General features: G+C 46.3%; 1 protein-coding gene across 1 annotated transcript in view; it reads right to left on the reverse strand.

Annotated features, from left to right (window-relative positions):
- Positions 1-17,436, reverse strand: part of Igf2r (insulin like growth factor 2 receptor) — an 89,509-nt gene that overhangs the window by 42,273 nt on the left and 29,800 nt on the right. Inside the window, exons 3-10 of the mRNA XM_085833096.1 lie at positions 16,611-16,735; positions 15,626-15,724; positions 12,215-12,347; positions 10,037-10,166; positions 7,374-7,479; positions 2,027-2,189; positions 1,541-1,706; positions 648-751 (exon numbers count right to left, since the gene is read on the reverse strand). Of these exons, the coding sequence (XP_085689222.1) occupies positions 648-751; positions 1,541-1,706; positions 2,027-2,189; positions 7,374-7,479; positions 10,037-10,166; positions 12,215-12,347; positions 15,626-15,724; positions 16,611-16,735 (1,026 nt within the window). The remainder of the gene's footprint in view (positions 1-647; positions 752-1,540; positions 1,707-2,026; positions 2,190-7,373; positions 7,480-10,036; positions 10,167-12,214; positions 12,348-15,625; positions 15,725-16,610; positions 16,736-17,436) is intronic.

The following is a 17,436-nucleotide window of genomic DNA, read 5'->3' on the forward strand; positions in this document are numbered from 1 at the left end:
GGTGCCTGAGACAGAGCCAGAGGAGCTTAAACAAGACACACCTCTAACTTTATCATCCCTCCCTCTACAGGTGCCAGGAATACCTAATATCAGGACATGAAAAGTAGACAAGCCAGTGACTCAGGGGTGCCTCTAGTCACCCAAAGGAAGGCATGACCTCAGCTTGGACTCCTCCAGTGACATCCCAAGATTTCCAAATTCAAACTCTACCACTCCATCACTCTGAAAAGATTGTTAAATGAGAAAGTGGACACACTTGAAGCTGCTGAATGAAGCCAAAGCCGCCTCCACCGGGCCTCCCTCCTCTGCTGAGTGTGCCTGCAGCAGAGTCCAAGACACAGACTCTCCCAACAAACCCAGGGCTGGGCAGATTCCCAAAACAAACATGGAGAGCAGAGAAAGATGGAAACAGGATGTATGTATGCATCCTGGAGGGGGAGAGAAGGGAGGGGATTACTGCAACAGAAAACCCTGAGGACTGAAGGTGGCCAGGCCTAAAGGCAGCCAACTCACTCCCTTCTCAGCACTCCACTTCCACGAAGACACCTGGGTGCACACACAAGCCACTAACACAAAGCAGGGGTGGGCAGCACACACTCACACACACAAAGCAAGGGTGGGCAGCACACACTCACACACATACTCACCTGCAGTTTTGTTGCACTCAAAGTTTATGACACTCATCCTCTGGAAGCCAGAGCTACACTCATCACCTCCAGAATAGATGAGGGTGAGGTCTCCATCTGAGTACCTAGGTTGTGAACATACAGTGTTTTATAGAACCAAGAAAAAACTTGAAGTTTAAAAAACTGCTTTGTTAAGCCTTTTGCATACCACCCACAAATCACTACTGACATAAAACAGCAGGCTCCGTAGCCAGCTGGGCAGCGCCCTGCGGAAATGAGTTCCAAATGCTCAGGCTGTTGGCCTTGCTGTAAAGTAACGGCCTGGAGGGAGGGCAGCCACTCTGCTGGCAAGCAGAGAGCTGCTCTTGCTGTCACTCTGGGACTTTATACAACATAAATAATACCAGTCAGACAGCCTGGCTAGCAACGTCCAAAACCACCATCTATAAGATTTAGTCTAAGACTCAATTTCAGAAAACTGTCTCTTGTTCCTGCTTTTGTGAAGCCAACTACCAGCTTAAGGTTCTAAGAATTACAGTAGGTTTTAGCTTTTTAAACTTGTGTATAATGCTAATAGTATTTCAGATTCCCAAACTGCCAAAGGGGGGGGGGGGGGAGGCAGAGAGAGAGAGAGGGGGAGGGAACAAAAACAATAGCCACATAAACTGTAAACTACCTAAATTCCCTACAATATGTTCCTAGAAACAATGCATTTACAATCCATAGTCCTAACAGATGTGCACTTATCAAAGTCAGGAAACCGCCCAACTGCTCAGGGACAAATGGCAACTTGCCAACGTGCACAGGAAGCCGTGTTAGGCTCTGACTTTCTTGTGCTCAGGGCAAATGGGAAGAGGAAGAGGAGGGCAGAGCCATGGCTCACAAGTCCACACAACCACTTGACTCTCACCCACCGGAGTGTCTGGTTCTGGTGTCTTCCTGCTATTTTGACTTGAGTGGAATCCGCCTTTTTCTCTTGACAAACAGCAGCCTCTTTGTTATTACAGAGTGAGACCTTTGTGTCCCCACAGACATTGATAAAAAACGTATATTCTCTTCCATCAGAAACATAGGGGGACCCTAGAAAAAGCACAAAGCAGCAGTGTTTGTTCACCGTCAGAAAGTGTGGTGTTCTAGCCGGGTGTGGTGGCACACGCCTTTAATCCCAGCACTTGGGAGGCAGAGGCAGGCGGATTTCTGAGTTCAAGACCAGCCTGGTCTACAAAGTGAGTTCCAGGACAGCCAGGGCTATACAGAGAAACCCTGTCTCGAGAGAAAAAAAAAACAAAAACAAAAACAGAAAGTGTGGTGTTTTAGGCAAACCGAAGCCCATCTCTCCCCTCTCCCAGCTAGGCTCCTCTATAAAGCATGGGAGAGAACAGAGGGGCCCACACACCTACCTCCATATTGGGCCAAGGGACTAAGGTCAATAGTAACGTCATGCTGCTCACTGCTGAGGGAGCAGCTCTCACTCTGCAGGTAATCTCTGTGGCAGGCATACTCGGTGATCCACTCAACTTCGTAACGGCAGTTGGACTTGGCAGTGAGTTTAGGAATGGTACCCTATAGGGAGCGATGTGAAAGGATGCAGAGATTTAGATACAATTCATCCATACTTCCCATATTCCTGGAAAGCCCAAAGACAGGCTGCTAGAACTCTGTATGTAACTGCATGGGTGTGCATATGTGTGCTGTTTGAGAGCAGGAGGTGGGGGAGCGTGTATGTGTGTGGGTGCATTCACCCATGTGTATGGGAGCGTGTATGTGTGTGGGTGCATTCACCCATGTGTATGGGGAGTGTGTATATGTGTGGTTGCACTCACCCATGTGTATGGGGAGTGTGTATGTGTGTGGTTGCACTCACCCATGTGTATGGGGATCATGTATGTGTGTGGTTGCACTCACCCATGTGTATGGGGAGTGTGTATGTGTGTGGTTGCATTCACCCATGTGTATGGGGAGTGTGTATGTGTGTGGTTGCACTCACCCATGTGAATGGGAGTGTGTATGTGTGTGGTTGCACTCACCCATGTGTATGGGGAGTGTGTATGTGTGTGGTTGCACTCACCCATGTGTATGGGGAGTGTGTATGTGTGTGGTTGCACTCACCCATGTGTATGGGGAGTGTGTATGTGTGTGGTTGCACTCACCCATGTGAATGGGAGCGTGTATCTGTGTGGGTGCATTCACCCATGTGTATGGGGAGTGTGTATGTGTGTGGTTGCACTCACCCATGTGTATGGGGAGTGTGTATGTGTGTGGTTGCACTCACCCATGTGAATGGGAGCGTGTATATGTGTGGTTGCACTCACCCATGTGTATGGGGATCATGTATGTGTGTGGGTGCACTCACCCATGTGAATGGGGATCATGTATGTGTGTGGGTGCACTCACCCATGTGTATGGGGAGTGTGTATGTGTGTGGTTGCACTCACCCATGTGTATGGGGAGTGTGTATGTGTGTGGTTGCACTCACCCATGTGAATGGGAGCGTGTATGTGTGTGGGTGCATTCACCCATGTGTATGGGGAGTGTGTATGTGTGTGGTTGCACTCACCCATGTGAATGGGAGTGTGTATGTGTGTGGTTGCACTCACCCATGTGTATGGGGAGTGTGTATGTGTGTGGTTGCACTCACCCATGTGTATGGGGAGTGTGTATGTGTGTGGGTGCACTCACCCATGTGAATGGGAGCGTGTATCTGTGTGGGTGCACTCACCCATGTGTATGGGGAGTGTGTATGTGTGTGGGTGCACTCACCCATGTGAATGGGAGCGTGTATCTGTGTGGGTGCATTCACCCATGTGTATGGGGAGTGTGTATGTGTGTGGGTGCACTCACCCATGTGAATGGGGAGTGTGTATGTGTGTGGGTGCATTCACCCATGTGTATGGGGATCATGTATGTGTGTGGGTGCACTCACCCATGTGAATGAGCTACGGGTCAACCTCAGATGTCTTCCTCTCGCATTTCTCACCTTGTTTTTTTTTTTGGTTGGTTGGTTTTGTGTGTGTGTGTGTGTGTGTGTGTGTAGATTTTTTTGCAGGCAGAATATCACACTGAGCCTGGAGAATGCTGTTTCTGCTACACTTTAATCCCAGCAGATGCAGGTGGATTTCTGAGTTCGAGGCCAGCCCGGTCTACAGAGTAAGTTCCAGGACAGCCAGGGCTACACCAAAAAAAAAAAAAAAAAAAAAAAAAAGAACAAAATTCGGGCTAGGGAGATAGCTCAGACAGTAAAGTGTTTGCTTGTATGAAAACCCAATTCGGGGGTGGCGGGGAAGAATCTATTTACAAGCTTAGATGAGCATTCTAACCACTTGAGATATGGAGACCAAAGAAAGAGAAACAGAAAACAAAACAAAAACAAGAAAACCTGAGTTGAATACCCAAACCCATGTAACAAACCATGTGTGATAGTACACACCCTGGACACACAGTACTGAGGCTCAATGACTGGCTAACCTGGATGAATCTGACAAGCCTCAGGTCCCAGTGAGAGACCCTTTCTTGAAATGGCAGAGTAGAAAGCGACGGAAGAACAACACTCAGGGTCCTCTGGCTACTGTATACACATGCACTGTGCACACAACACACACACAACATACACACACACAAGAGTTCTTCTGTAGCAGGTGAGATGGTTCCTGCTGCTAATCTTGGCAGATGATCTGAGTTCCATCTCCAGGACACCCATAGTAGGAGAGAACCAAGCTGTCCTGTCCAGGCACCACATGTACACCGTTACACATGCACGTGCACACAAACAACGGTAACATTAACGATTCTTTTAAGAAGCTGCTCTGGATGAAGCTAAGATTTCTCCAGTTCAGCATATGCCATCTTGTTCTTTAATCTTTGGTGGGAACTACAGAGGAAGCCAGCAGGTTTCCCACACAAGTCAGTGTCTCCTTTTTAACCCTTGGAGAAACTAAGCCATGGGCTGAGGACCAGGAAGCAGTACTGCTTCTAGGCACCTAAATTCCCTCAGTATTTCCTAAGCACCTGCTAGAGGCCAGCCATGGTTCACAGCAGATCACACAATTAGCTGCAGACGTGCAGGCCCAACCTCCCCCGCTTAACTAAAGCTTTATGCTTCTTCCCAGCTGAGTCTCCGTGGAGCTGCCAAGGAACTGCAGAGTCCAGTGGTGAGGTCAACACCAGAGACCTACATACAACACAGCTTCATTCACAGCCAGAAAGCAGACTCAAGTGTGTATGTTGTGAGAAGAAAAGGAGAGAATAATTGATTGCTAACAGGTAAGAGCATTCCTAAGGGAGGGGAGAGATGGAAATTTTCTAAAATTAAATAGTGGTAAAGGATACAAATTAAGAAAAAAAAAAATGCTAGGACCCAGAACAGGTGAATTTTACAATATGTAAAAATTCAATTATCTGTTGTAAAAAGAATATAACAAGAAAAATATTTATTAAATACCAGCTGCTGTGTGGATACTTCATTCCTTCTTAAAATGGGGAACAAAATACCCATGGAAGGAGTTACAAAGTTCAGAGCTGAGACAGAAGGAAGGACCATCCAGAGACTGCACCACCTGGGGATCCATCCCATAAACAACCACCAAACCCAGACAGTATTGCATATGCCAGCAAGATTTTGCAGACAGGACCCTGATATAGCTGTCTCTTGTGAGGCTATGATAGTGCCTGGCAAATACAGAAGTGGATGCTCACAGTCATCTATAGGATGGAACACAGGGCCCTCAATGAAGGAGCTAGAGAAAGCACCCAAGGAACTGAAGGGGTCTGCAACCCTATAGGAGGAGCAACAATATGAGCTAACCAGTACCCTCAGAGCTTGTGTATCTAGTTGCATATGTAGCAGAGGATGGCCTAGTAGGCCATCAATCGGAGGAGAGGCCCTTGGTCTTGCAAAGATTATATGCCCCAGTACAGGGGAATTCCAGGGCCAGGAAGCAAGAGTGGGTAGGTTGGGTGGGCAGGGGTGGGGTGCTGGATAGGGGACTTTCGGTTAGCATTTGAAATGTAAATGAAGAAAATATCTAATAAAAAAAAAATATCAGCTGCTAAAGCATTCAACAAGTCAACAACAAAAAAAAATGTACAAACTTCCCAAGGGCTATGGTAGGCAAGCAGAGTCAACACAAGCACACATTCTGTCCAGTAGCTGCTAAGAAGAACCTCAAGGCCCACAAACAGCACCAAGAAATGCTTTGGAGCTCTTTGAGGACGTAGGAGACAAGCAGACTGCTGGTATTTAATCATCCTTGTAGAAACCAGAGCAGCTCACCAGGATGAGAGTCCATGTCTACAGACACCACTGCAGAGTGCACATGAGTCCCCTCATGTCACATAGACCTCGACCATCAGACAGTATCCATCAAGCTGACAGAGATAGGAAAACCAGACAGGGGTGCTCAATGACCTCCACACATGTACCAAACAGGTCAGTGACAAAAGAATTCAGACCTCTTTATTTCTACTACAAAAGGGCACACACACACCAAAACAAACAAAAAGGCCCTCCCTTTTCTCACTTGATTAGCAAACGAGCCTGGCAGGCACCTGTGAAGACAACTGAAATGACTCATGACATTCCAAGGTGAAGTGAACACTGAGGTCAAAAGAAAGACACAGAATGGAGGCCCTTCTGCTCTGTCCTGACATCAAGATGTGCTGATGTGCATGCCTCAAGTGTAACCAGCAGTGCCCTGGGATCAGGTGACCCATAACACTCATGAGCATGGACCAGAGGGTCTGCAAGAAAAATCCAGGCTCCAGGAACCACGCATTGACTCTAACAAGAGACCCTTTCGGTGACCATGTCTCCCAGCAGATGTCCTGCCAATGGCCTGGCTCTGACCCTTGTGGGTGTTGAGTGTCCAGCACGCGGGCTGACCTGGCTAAGCACAACTGAGGCTGTTACCAGTTAGCCTCATCACTCTCAAGGGACATCTGCAGTGGAGCCAGCATCCCCTCAATGTCAATGACCTCCCCATCATTGGGTGTGAACATGGGGGTTGACTGTGCATTGGGACATCAGACTTATAACCTGCTTGATGCCACTACCTCTAGCAACTGTCCCTAAATGAACCTGCCTCTGGATATTGGTGGCATGACTTAGAGGTAGGGTTGTTAGATTTATTCCACAAGAGTTATCCCCACCCCCTTTATTATGTATGGACAATCAACTATGCATTCAAAAGAGACACCTGACTGACTGCCTCTCTCCAAGACTTAAAAACAACTCCCCAGAAAAGAAGCTGCTGGCACGCCCAAGGCATGGCTCGCAACCTCAACTGCAAGCACATAAATAAGTGAACTGAAAATTAAAGCAGCTAAGTGGTCAATCTGCCTATAGCTGTGAGTGAGAGGAATGGCAGGCAGGAAAGGAAATGGGAGACCGGACTTAATTTCTCCCTACAGAAATCCCAAGCTGGGAAGATAGCTCAGTATGCAATGTTACTGCCATTCAATTTTGATCTCCAGAACCTGTACTTTTTAAAAAGCCAGACACAGGGGAAGCATAGACACTGTGGGATGCAGCTGGAGTCCCAGCACGGGGAAGGCACAGGCAGGCAGATCCCTGAGGCTCACTGAGCAGATCAGCTGGCATTAACTGGTTATGGGAACCTGAGGAGTGACATCCTAGGTTCTCTCTGATCTTCATGTAATAACCTACACACACAAACTAAACTCATACACAGGGGCACATCACTTGGACTGAGCATCACTATCTTTAAAGTCACTTAGGGACAAGCCACTTACCTCTCTCCGCTCAGATGGGCACACAAATGTTACTGTCACTGCAGGGCTGTGACCATTACAGAAGTCTGGTTTTTCTCCCTCTTCCTTCACATAAGTCAGAACAAGCCTGCAGAAAATCCATGTGGAGAAGTTATATTACATACTTGTAGGTTACATTCCAATTGATGCACTGCCCTACAGTCAGTGCACCTGAGGGGTAGATAGGGTGGGTGGGGTAGCAGAAGAAACAATACAACAACTCCAACTATATTTCCATGTTTTAACAAGAACATAAAAGTATAAACTTCAGTGTATCTTCCTGTAGAAAATCAAATGAACATGATCAGTATGCAAACTAAAAATACTAAAGGGAGCTGTCTTCATAAAAGAACAGTTTTGTAAGGGACCTAATAAAACAAGACCGACATAGCTGAGTAGACATAATACAACTGTGCCCACGAGGCCCCATGATCTCCCTTCAACATCTACGTACAAACAAAAGAGCAACCTGTGGCTGACTGGTCAAGATGGCAAATACAACAGCTACAGGCTAGAATTGCTGCCCCCAAAGCCCAACTCATGTCCCTGCCAGGAAGCACGAATACTAGTCACTAGCTTCTGCTTCACCCATGGGATGTGCACCTATCTCCCATATACCACCACATGTGTGCTGACGAGACAAGTCATGCTAAGCCTGGCATCCTACATTTCCCTGAACCCTCGGCCATCACCTGGGGCCCTCCATTACCAACTTGTCACTCTCGTCAATCCCTCTCAATGGTGCAGCCTTGACAAACATGCTTCAACAGAAACTACTGGACCACAGGCACATTAAAGAGGTTAACAAATGGGACCCTCACGAGCCAGTTCTATTGTTCTTGAGAAGATGAGAACACAGACTAGAGAAGACTGTGTAGACATAGGGAGAAGATGGCCACTAACAAGACAAGAGGATAGGTCACACAAGAAGAAACCAGCCTGTCTGGAACCGGGTCTTAGTCTCTGAAATTGTGGCTGAGGAAATCAACTACTGTTGTTCAAAGGCCCAACCCTGGAGTATTTGCTTATGGCATTGTGAGAACATTAATACAGATACAGAAAACTCCCAGCATTTTCCAATTCAGGCCCTGCTTCAACAGTCCGTACAAGTCTGCAATCTAGTACTGCATCATTTCCTACAACCATCACAGGGCAATCAGAGGCACCTGGGACAGCCTGCAAAGACAGGAACCTAGCTTAACTGTCCTCTGATAGGCTCCAACTAGCAGCCAATGGGAAGAGATACAGAAACTCATACCCAAACCTTAGATGGAGGTCACGGGGTTACAGAAGAGTTGGGGGAAGGTTTGAGGGACCCAAAGGGGACAGAGACTCCACAGGAAGAACAACAGAGTCAACTAACCTGGACCCTTAGGGGCTCCCAGAGACTGAATCGCCAACAAAAGAGCGAGCACAGGCTGGACCTAGGCCCCCTGCACATATGTAGCAGATGAGCAGCTTGGTCTTAGTGCAGGTTCTCCAAACAACTGTTGCAGAAGCTGTCCCTAAGCCTGTTGCTTGCCTGACTGTGAATACCATGCCCCTAAAGGGACAGCCTTGCCTGGCCTCAATGGGAGAGGATGAACCTAGCCCCTCAGCAACTTGAGATGCAGGACTGGGGGGTAGGGCTGGGGGTAACACCCAGAAGAAGACTTCCCCTTCTCAAAAGAAAGGGAAAAGGGGAAATGGGGGAAGACATGTGTGGGTACTGGGAGAAGATGAAGAGCTGATATTGGATTGAATAAATTTAGTTTAAAAAAAAGTTTTAGTCTATACAGGAACAATAGGTCGGGATTTGGGGACGGGAGAGGGGCACAGGCTCTTGACATTGAGGCCCATGGGTGACACAGGAACTTACATATATTAAAAAGTGGTAGGAGATGGTGCCCATATGCCCCAACTAGAAAGAAACCACATTGCTGGAAGGCCACCAGCACACTGTCCCACCTATCACTCTAAAAGAAAGGTTACAGATAACCCGGCAAGTGATACGCAATGAAAACCATGAGCAGGGAAAAAACTCCAACCCACTCTGAGTTAAACAAAACTGTCTCACAAAACCCAATCAGCCGGGCGTGGTGGCGCACGCCTTTAATCCCAGCACTCGGGAGGCAGAGGCAGGCGGATTTCTGAGTTCGAGGCCAGCCTGGTCTACAAAGTGAGTGCCAGGACAGCCAGGGCTATACAGAGAAACCCTGTCTCGAAAAAAACCAAAAAAAAAAAAAAAAACCCAATCAATGTTACCTAATAAGTGAAGTAAGTGAGCAGCAGGGCACCAGCCTAAGACCAGACAATGACCAATAAGCCCGCTGGAAATGGAATATGCTTTCCTCCCAAGCTCCAAGAAGTCAAAGTCTTTCTTTCTTGTATCTTTTCTCACTATTAGTTGTATTTACCAGTATTAATTTACCAGTTATTAACTGTACAAAACAATGCGTCTCACAAGGACATTTTCACGCACGCACACACATACACACACACACACACACACACACACACACACACACACACTGCCTTCTTTGATCATGCCAGTCACCCATTACCAAAGCTCACACTCCCTTCTCTTCTCTATTAGTCTGGCTATAAGGCAGGAGGTTCTCTTGCTGAGGACCTAAAATGAGCCACCATGGTGGCCACAGACTAACCTGTCCTTGCTCAACAGCTTCAGCCCCTCCTTGGGTCGGCCAACGTCAAATGCCTGGTTCCCCTTCAGCAGACAGGCAGCAGTGCCAGCAGGACAGACTCTCAGCTGTGTGCTGGGGTCCCGAAGGGAGTCTGCAAAACGTCACAAATGATTTTAAAGCACGAGTAACAGAAGCAGCATCCCATGACTCCTCGGGTCCAGTCTCTTCCATAGACAGACGTTCACAATCCCCACCTTCACGTTCTGAGGCTCACTCTGGATGAGACCATCACCTTTCCATGTAGCACGTAGGTTGCCAGGTACCTCCTCTCTGCCCTGGCATATAAGAGGCCTAGTTGACAGACATTCCTTTGTCACCTGTGTTTAAGAAATGTCCCCGTCGGCCCTTAAGTCTAACTTTAGCACTATCCCTTTAAGTTTGAGACACTAGAAAATGAGGCATTCTAGGGACGAGTTAAAACACTCCTATGTCAATGGAAAGAAACCACAGATAGGTCTGGGCTGACATCCTACAGGATGACTTCCTCCCTCCCTCCCTTCCCCATCTCTGCCTCTCCCACCAGACACTTCACTCCCCCTCCAGATGCTTCCTCCTCCCCAGCCCAAAGCTCCAGGAAACTTCAGAACAATTAAGGCTGTGCGACTGAACCACTGAAGCGGCATCAGGCCAGAGTCTTAAACACCACTGCACATCCCCAGGACTCAAAATCCACCTCAGCCACAGTGGGGATGGCACCGTGTCTCCTGCCAGCCTCCGGAAACTCAGATCTAGCTGCCTGCTTCCACACACAGCAATGGTCACTCAAGGCTACAGCACCCACGGACCTTAATAGCAGAGAGACTGCCTGGATCCCGGAAGAGGAGGAGAGGCAAGTACCACCCCCTCAAGACAGGAAATACCAGTCACTGGTCGGAAGTGAATACACGGCTGCAGGAGTACCTTCAAAGTTAGCTTGGGCCTCTGAGCAATTTCCTGGGGCTGAAGAATGAGCAGTGGGGACACACAACCCTCTTTAAAGACCATAAAGGCTGATTTCTCCCAAACTGCCAGAAAATTGGGGAGGAGGGCTCTAAAATATTTAAGAATTAAAATAAGCCTCCGAAGGATTTGCTTTTAAGGAACAAAAACGTATTTTCCAAATCAAATTTAAGGACTAGAAATCTCAGTGTTTTCCAAATTGAAACAGCGCACTGTTGCAGAAATTTATAACCAAACTTAAGTTACTGTAACCCGCATGAGAAACCTGAAGTTACCCCTTATCACTGGCAGTTCTGGGTGGAGTGTAATTCTTATTTTTTTAGCTATTAATTAGAATATACAAGTAAGATGGAATATATGTATACAATATAAAGAACTATAAATTGGCCCTATTCCTACCACCCACTAAGTATCATATACTGAACTGGCTTTTACTCCTGCAAATTTTTTCTAAGACCAACATCTCATATATACAGAGAGAGAAAGTAAGATTGAAACATAAGAAAAATATGCCCTCTTTACTTCTTTCTTTTTAAAATTTCCTTACTTGGCAGTACAATTTCTTTATGGCATGATCACAGCTAACACAGCAGAAAGACCAGTCCTGATCTACAGGGCTCCCAGTGTTGAGCCCATGAGGGAAGCACAAAAACTAGTGAGGTTAGCAGATAATAAATAAATACATAGTAAAACTGTACCCCTCTTCTAAGATAGAGACCTTCATTTACAGCCTCTGTCTATCAAGGAGAGATATGCTGGCCTCTCACATAGTTCTACGGAGAACACCAGAGAGGTTATCCCACCCCAAGCACACACCACAATCACATTCTTAGAGTCTTTGTCATCCCTCAGCCCTTTTACCCAGCCTCCAACTCAAAGCCAGAAGGTTTGGGTAAACACAGCAAATTGAAATAAAGCTCACCATGGAGCCCCAAATCCCAGAGTGTCTGGTAGAGGAAATGTCAAACAGAAGGTTTTCCAATAATCTGGCAGAGAAAGAAAACCTCCAACAATAGCTTGAGTAGAATTTGTAGTTGGTGGAAGGAAAGGATCAGATTTGCTGAGGGAGACAAACGCAGCTCTCCAGAGAACACCTTTCAGGACAATAGCTTTCTCAGAGATCTAATGAGGATGTGCATGTCAAAGGGGTCAGGGCAGGCACTGACCACACCTCACCCTTCTTCTTAAACCAACTCTTACCTATGTCTCTACACACGTTGATGAACAGAGACGTGTCAGGATCAGAATCATCCACCAGGTAGCCACCATTTAGCCTGATCAGTGGGTTTAAATCATGCTTCTGTAACTTGTCATCAAATGCATAGCATGGTACCTGAGGAAGCAGAGAAGAAGTGAGCCACTTCCTTCATCCCATGGGGCTGATAGATCTCAAACTTGTGATGAACATACAGAACAGTGATTTCTGTCCCTTATGTATAGAATAAACACGGTTCTGTCAGGCATGGTAGTGCAAGCCTTTAATCCCAGCACTCAAGAGTCAAAGATAGGAGGAGCTCTGTAAATTCAAGGCCAACCTAGTTTACACAGCAAGTTCCCAGGCCAGCCAGGGCTACATAGTGAATGAGACACTGTCTCAAAAATCAGTTCAGCCCTCTGTACCATTCCCAAGGTCTCTTTCCCCTTCTTAAGGCTTACGTCTGCAAGTACCTCCTCCCATCTACATCACTCTTCTTTCCCAGTCCTTTCCCACTTCCTGCAGCTACCAACATCCACTGACTTACAAGGATCTTTTCTAGTTCCTGAATCTCCCTCAGCTACCTTCCCATCTCTGTAGCTTAGAGAAAAATTCCTGAACCACCCCTGTCCTTTGTCTCCTCTTGCTAACACTGTTATATCTGGGTGCCTGCCCTTCACCACACCAAAACCATACCTGACAGCTGACTCTGCCTGTTACCAGATCAGAAGCTCATTTCCTAGGCTTCCCTGATCTCAGAACCACAGCCTCAATAAAGCCCTTCATCCCCCTTTACTTTGGATTCCTGGCCAGAGACACCTGGTTTCCTGCTGCCTCAAATGCATCTTGGAAACACCCCCGCCACCCTTCTGATTCTAAATGTAGAGGTGGCTCCAGTAGGAAGGCCCCTGCCATACAAGCCTGGAGGCCTGAATTTAAAGGTAGAAGGTGAGAACCAACTCCAGTGTCCTCTGATCTCTACATGCGTACCACGACACATGCGTCCACACATATCGTGTACATGCAATAAACAAAATTCAAAATAATAATAATAATAATACAGAAGTGCTCCCAAATTTACACCTGATCCTACTGTCCTGTTCCAGGAGTCATCCCTGGCTGTCCTTTGACTGGCTCAAATACCTGCCAGATGACCCAGATCTGAAGGATCTACTGCTCTTACCACACCACCAACATTGCTGCCTGGACACAGAAATCATTTCAAAATACTGAAGTGTGTTTACAGTTTCTCCCAACAGCATGCTCTCCTCCATCTCAGTCAATGATGGGGGGAGGGTCGCCAAGTGACCTGGGGTCAAAACCATGACATCTAACTACAGCCCCCATCCAAATGGTGGCTAGTTCTGTCAGTCGTTCATGTCTTCGCTTCTTGTCACCTCCACCTAAGTCACCACCTTTGTCCAAACTACCAGAATCCAACAGTCGCCATTGGTCCCCCAATTCCAGCTTTGATCCCCTTCCTCGCCCATTACTTCATCACAACTACATGATGAATCTTTCAAAAACCAGAGCATACATTCCTTGCTTTAAAAGGTCCTTACTATGCAGGAAGTAAAAATCCAAACTCTACAGGGCTGCCAGCCTCCTCCACACAGCCAAACAGCCTCCCTGACACACACTAGAGGTGGAGTAACCTGTGACAGCCAGGAGCAGGCAGAACTCCAGTTAAATACCAAATTCCTTGAAAAATGGTGGCAAAAAGGTTTTCTATTTGGACTGCAGTCAAGAGCAACCAAGGCACGGATAATTCCTGAACTCAGAAGACAGAGACAGAATCCTGCAAACTTGAGGACAGCCTATGCTATGTAGTGACTCCCAGACCATTTCAAAAACACCAGAAAGAACAGCAAACCCCAGTACTTCAAATCCCACAAATGAGTGTCAGCACACAGAGAAACATTCACTGAGAAGGCGACAAGCAATCTGCTCTGAGGATGGAAAACAAGCAGCTGCCCTCCAGCCAGCAGAAGGAAGCCAGTAGCAGAAGCAACAAGGTGGCAGTGTAGAAAATGGAAGACAGGGAAAACTGTCCCCAGGAACTGTGACAGAGTTCAATTCAACAGGCATTCCAGGCCCCTGGCTGAGAAGAGAGGCGAGCTGTAAACTTCAGAGCAGCCAGGTACAGTGACTCATACATGCAATCCCAGCATTCAGGAGGCAGAGTATCTTAGTTACTTTCCTCAGTTTTGAAGCAACTTAAGAAAGGAGGGATTTATTTTGGTTCTGGATTTCAGAGCACAGCTCCTCATGGTAGAAAACAGGAGTGGGAAGTCACTGTCACATTTAATCCACAAGGAAGTGCAAGGCAGAAGGATGCTAGTCTCAGCTCACTTTTGTTTTCCACACACTCCAGGACCCCAGCCCATAGCGTGCTGCCATCCACATTCACGATTTGTTTCCCTACATCAATTAATCTAATCTAGAAACCCTGACACATACCCATAAGGTTTATTTCCATGGTAATTCTAGATCTATCAAGTAGACCATCATGATTTAATCACACCATGAAGGCAGAAAGATTACAAGTCTAAGGTCATTCTCAGCCACATACCAAGTCTGGGACTACCTAGGCTACATGAGATTCTGACAATGAAAACTGGAAGAAAGGGGCTGGAGAGATGGCTCAGTGGTTAAGAGCACTGACTGCTCTTCCTAAGGTCCTGAGTTCAAATCCCAGCAACCATATAATGACTCACAACCATCTGTAACAAGATCTGACGCCCTCTTCTGGAGTGTCTGAAGACAGCTACAGTGTACTTACATATAATAAATAAATTTTATAAAAAAAAAAAAAAGAAAAAGAAAGAAAGAAAAGGAAAGGAAAGGAAAGGAAAGGAAAGGAAAGGAAAGGAAAGGAAAGGAAAGGAAAGAAAAGAAAAGAAAAGAAAAGAAAAGAAAAGAAAAGAAAAGAAAAGAAAAGAGGCAGTAAAAGAATCATCCAAATGAGATGTTTCATGGGTAGGGAGCAGGTACAGAGGAAGATGAAGCAGTCAAGTCCCTGAGGGCCCAAGGGGTGCAGGGCAAAACCCTAAAGCCAAAACAGACTGTGCTGTACTGTGCTGTGCTGTGTGCACCAGAAGCTGGCCTAGTCGTTTTTAACAATTAAATCTCATGGTATCTCTGTGCAAATGGAACCTCACATCCACAGAAAGAAACTCTCACCTCAAGAGACTATAATAAGTCATTTAAATCTTTCCATCGCAAAGTCACAACCTTCTTTGTAAGAGGTTATTTTAATTTTCTATATTTTTCTTTTATTGAAAATCGATTTTTTTTTTCAGGACACATTCTGATTATGGTTTCCCTCTCTCACCTCCTCCCCAGCAGAATCCACACCCTGGCTTTCAAGCTCTCCAGAGTAGATTTCATGACCAAATAGTCTCAAACCCCATTACCTCCTTATCAGCTTTAAATATGTCTTTCTTGCAGGCTGCAGTAGTCCTCCATTCAAAGTAATGCACACAGTCTGTGGCAGTTACAAATTCAGGAGTTCCCTATTTAAAAAAAAAATGTTAACATACTACTCAATAATACAAGTTTGTTTTTAAACTTGAAACATTGTAAAATATACTGCAAATAAGGGTGCAACAAGAGGAAACATAACTGCCTTACTTCAACAAGTTCACCAAGAATGTCCCCCAAACAGAAAACTAAGTTGGGAGATGAGAGCCTCCAGACATCCTGTCTAACTGACTGCCCAGCTGCCCCAGTTCCACAAGCAGAGTAAACTCATGGGAAATTATCCTTCGCCTTCTTCTCAAGAGCCAAATGGTCTCTGAACCAAAAAAACAGCAAAATCAGAGCCAGAAAGTATGACTTCATCCATCCTGTAAGGAGGTCCCCGAGGAGCCCATGAGCAGCTGAGCCTGGGCAGAGGCACCAGATCCCACCCCCAGACAGCCCCTTCTGGCAACCAAACCAGTTAACTCTAGTTAACCCCTGCACAGGACAGTTAACTTCTACCTTCCCCAACCCATGAGAAAGACCAAGGTGTTCACCTCCAAGTCCTGTTTCTCCTACAGTAAACACCAAGTTCTTAAGAACAATCAACAGAAGTAAATCAGCAGCTAGCTTGCTCTGCAACATGACCTCCGTGGTTCATGATGCCACAAACAGACTTTAAGATCTCAATTTGCACAATAGTGTGGTTATAGGTTGGTCTAAAATTAACATTCATCCTAACTCAAGTTTCACTCCAATTCTCACCATCTTTAAGACACATTTAGTTGGTAGTTCTGGGTGGTGAATATAAATGGGGTGGGGGTGGGGGGGGCGCGGGAGGATTTGACCATTTATTCCTCCAGGATCAGAATTCCTCTAACAAGAACACCAGAAGGGGAAAATGTTCTTAACAAGGAGCTTGAAGAGGGCCCCACTCACCAGGGTCTTCCCACACAGAAATGTAATGCTAGTCTGGATTCTGTGCTGTGAATCTGAAGGCTGGCAGCCTGTAGTGGTGTTGAATTCCAGGAGTGATCTGGCTGAACTTCTCAAAAGTGAGTCACCTGTTTGGAGAGGATAAGGATGAACACACAATGAACAAACATAAAGGCACGTAGGCTCTTTTCTCACAGATAAGCACTAGGCAAGCCAGGAATGTTAAACACGCAGGGTTGTCTCTTCAAAGGGAGAGTAGATAACCTGTTTCCAGCCCAGGAGGCTGGGGGCAGGGGTGGTTAATAGCCTGGTGACCTCTGTGCTATCTCTGTAAGGCCAGGCCACAGCAGCTGCCCCAGACCCCTCCCATGAGCCTGCTTCCCCCAGACTCCTCCCATGAGCCTACTTCCTTAATCTATAGAATCTATCTATACAGAAGACTCACTTGAACCTCACAAAAGAATCAATGTAGTCATGACTTATTGAACACATGGGAGGGAGTTAATTAAAACCAGAGAACTTTTTTTCAAATTGTGCTTTGCTTAAATGTGCCTAAAATAAACTGTAAGTCTCAAATTTTGAACCAATACTGGCAACTGAGTTGTGTGGAAGAGAAATGCCTGTGTATGTCCTGTAAAACTATGCTTTTGGTGGCTTGGTGGTCAGGAAAACCTTCACAGGAGTGGCATTGCATACTCTGCATCCAAGCAATGGAAAGACTAAGAGAAGTGTATCTCTCTCTCTCTCTCTCTCTCTCTGGGTTCAAGACAAGCAAGGGCTACTCAATTAGACAACAGCTTTTAAAAAAGAAGAAGAAGAAGAAACATAA

This window comes from Mus caroli, unplaced genomic scaffold (assembly GCF_978045245.1).
Source record: "Mus caroli unplaced genomic scaffold, Mus_caroli_1 scaffold_18, whole genome shotgun sequence".
NCBI lineage: Eukaryota > Metazoa > Chordata > Mammalia > Rodentia > Muridae > Mus > Mus caroli.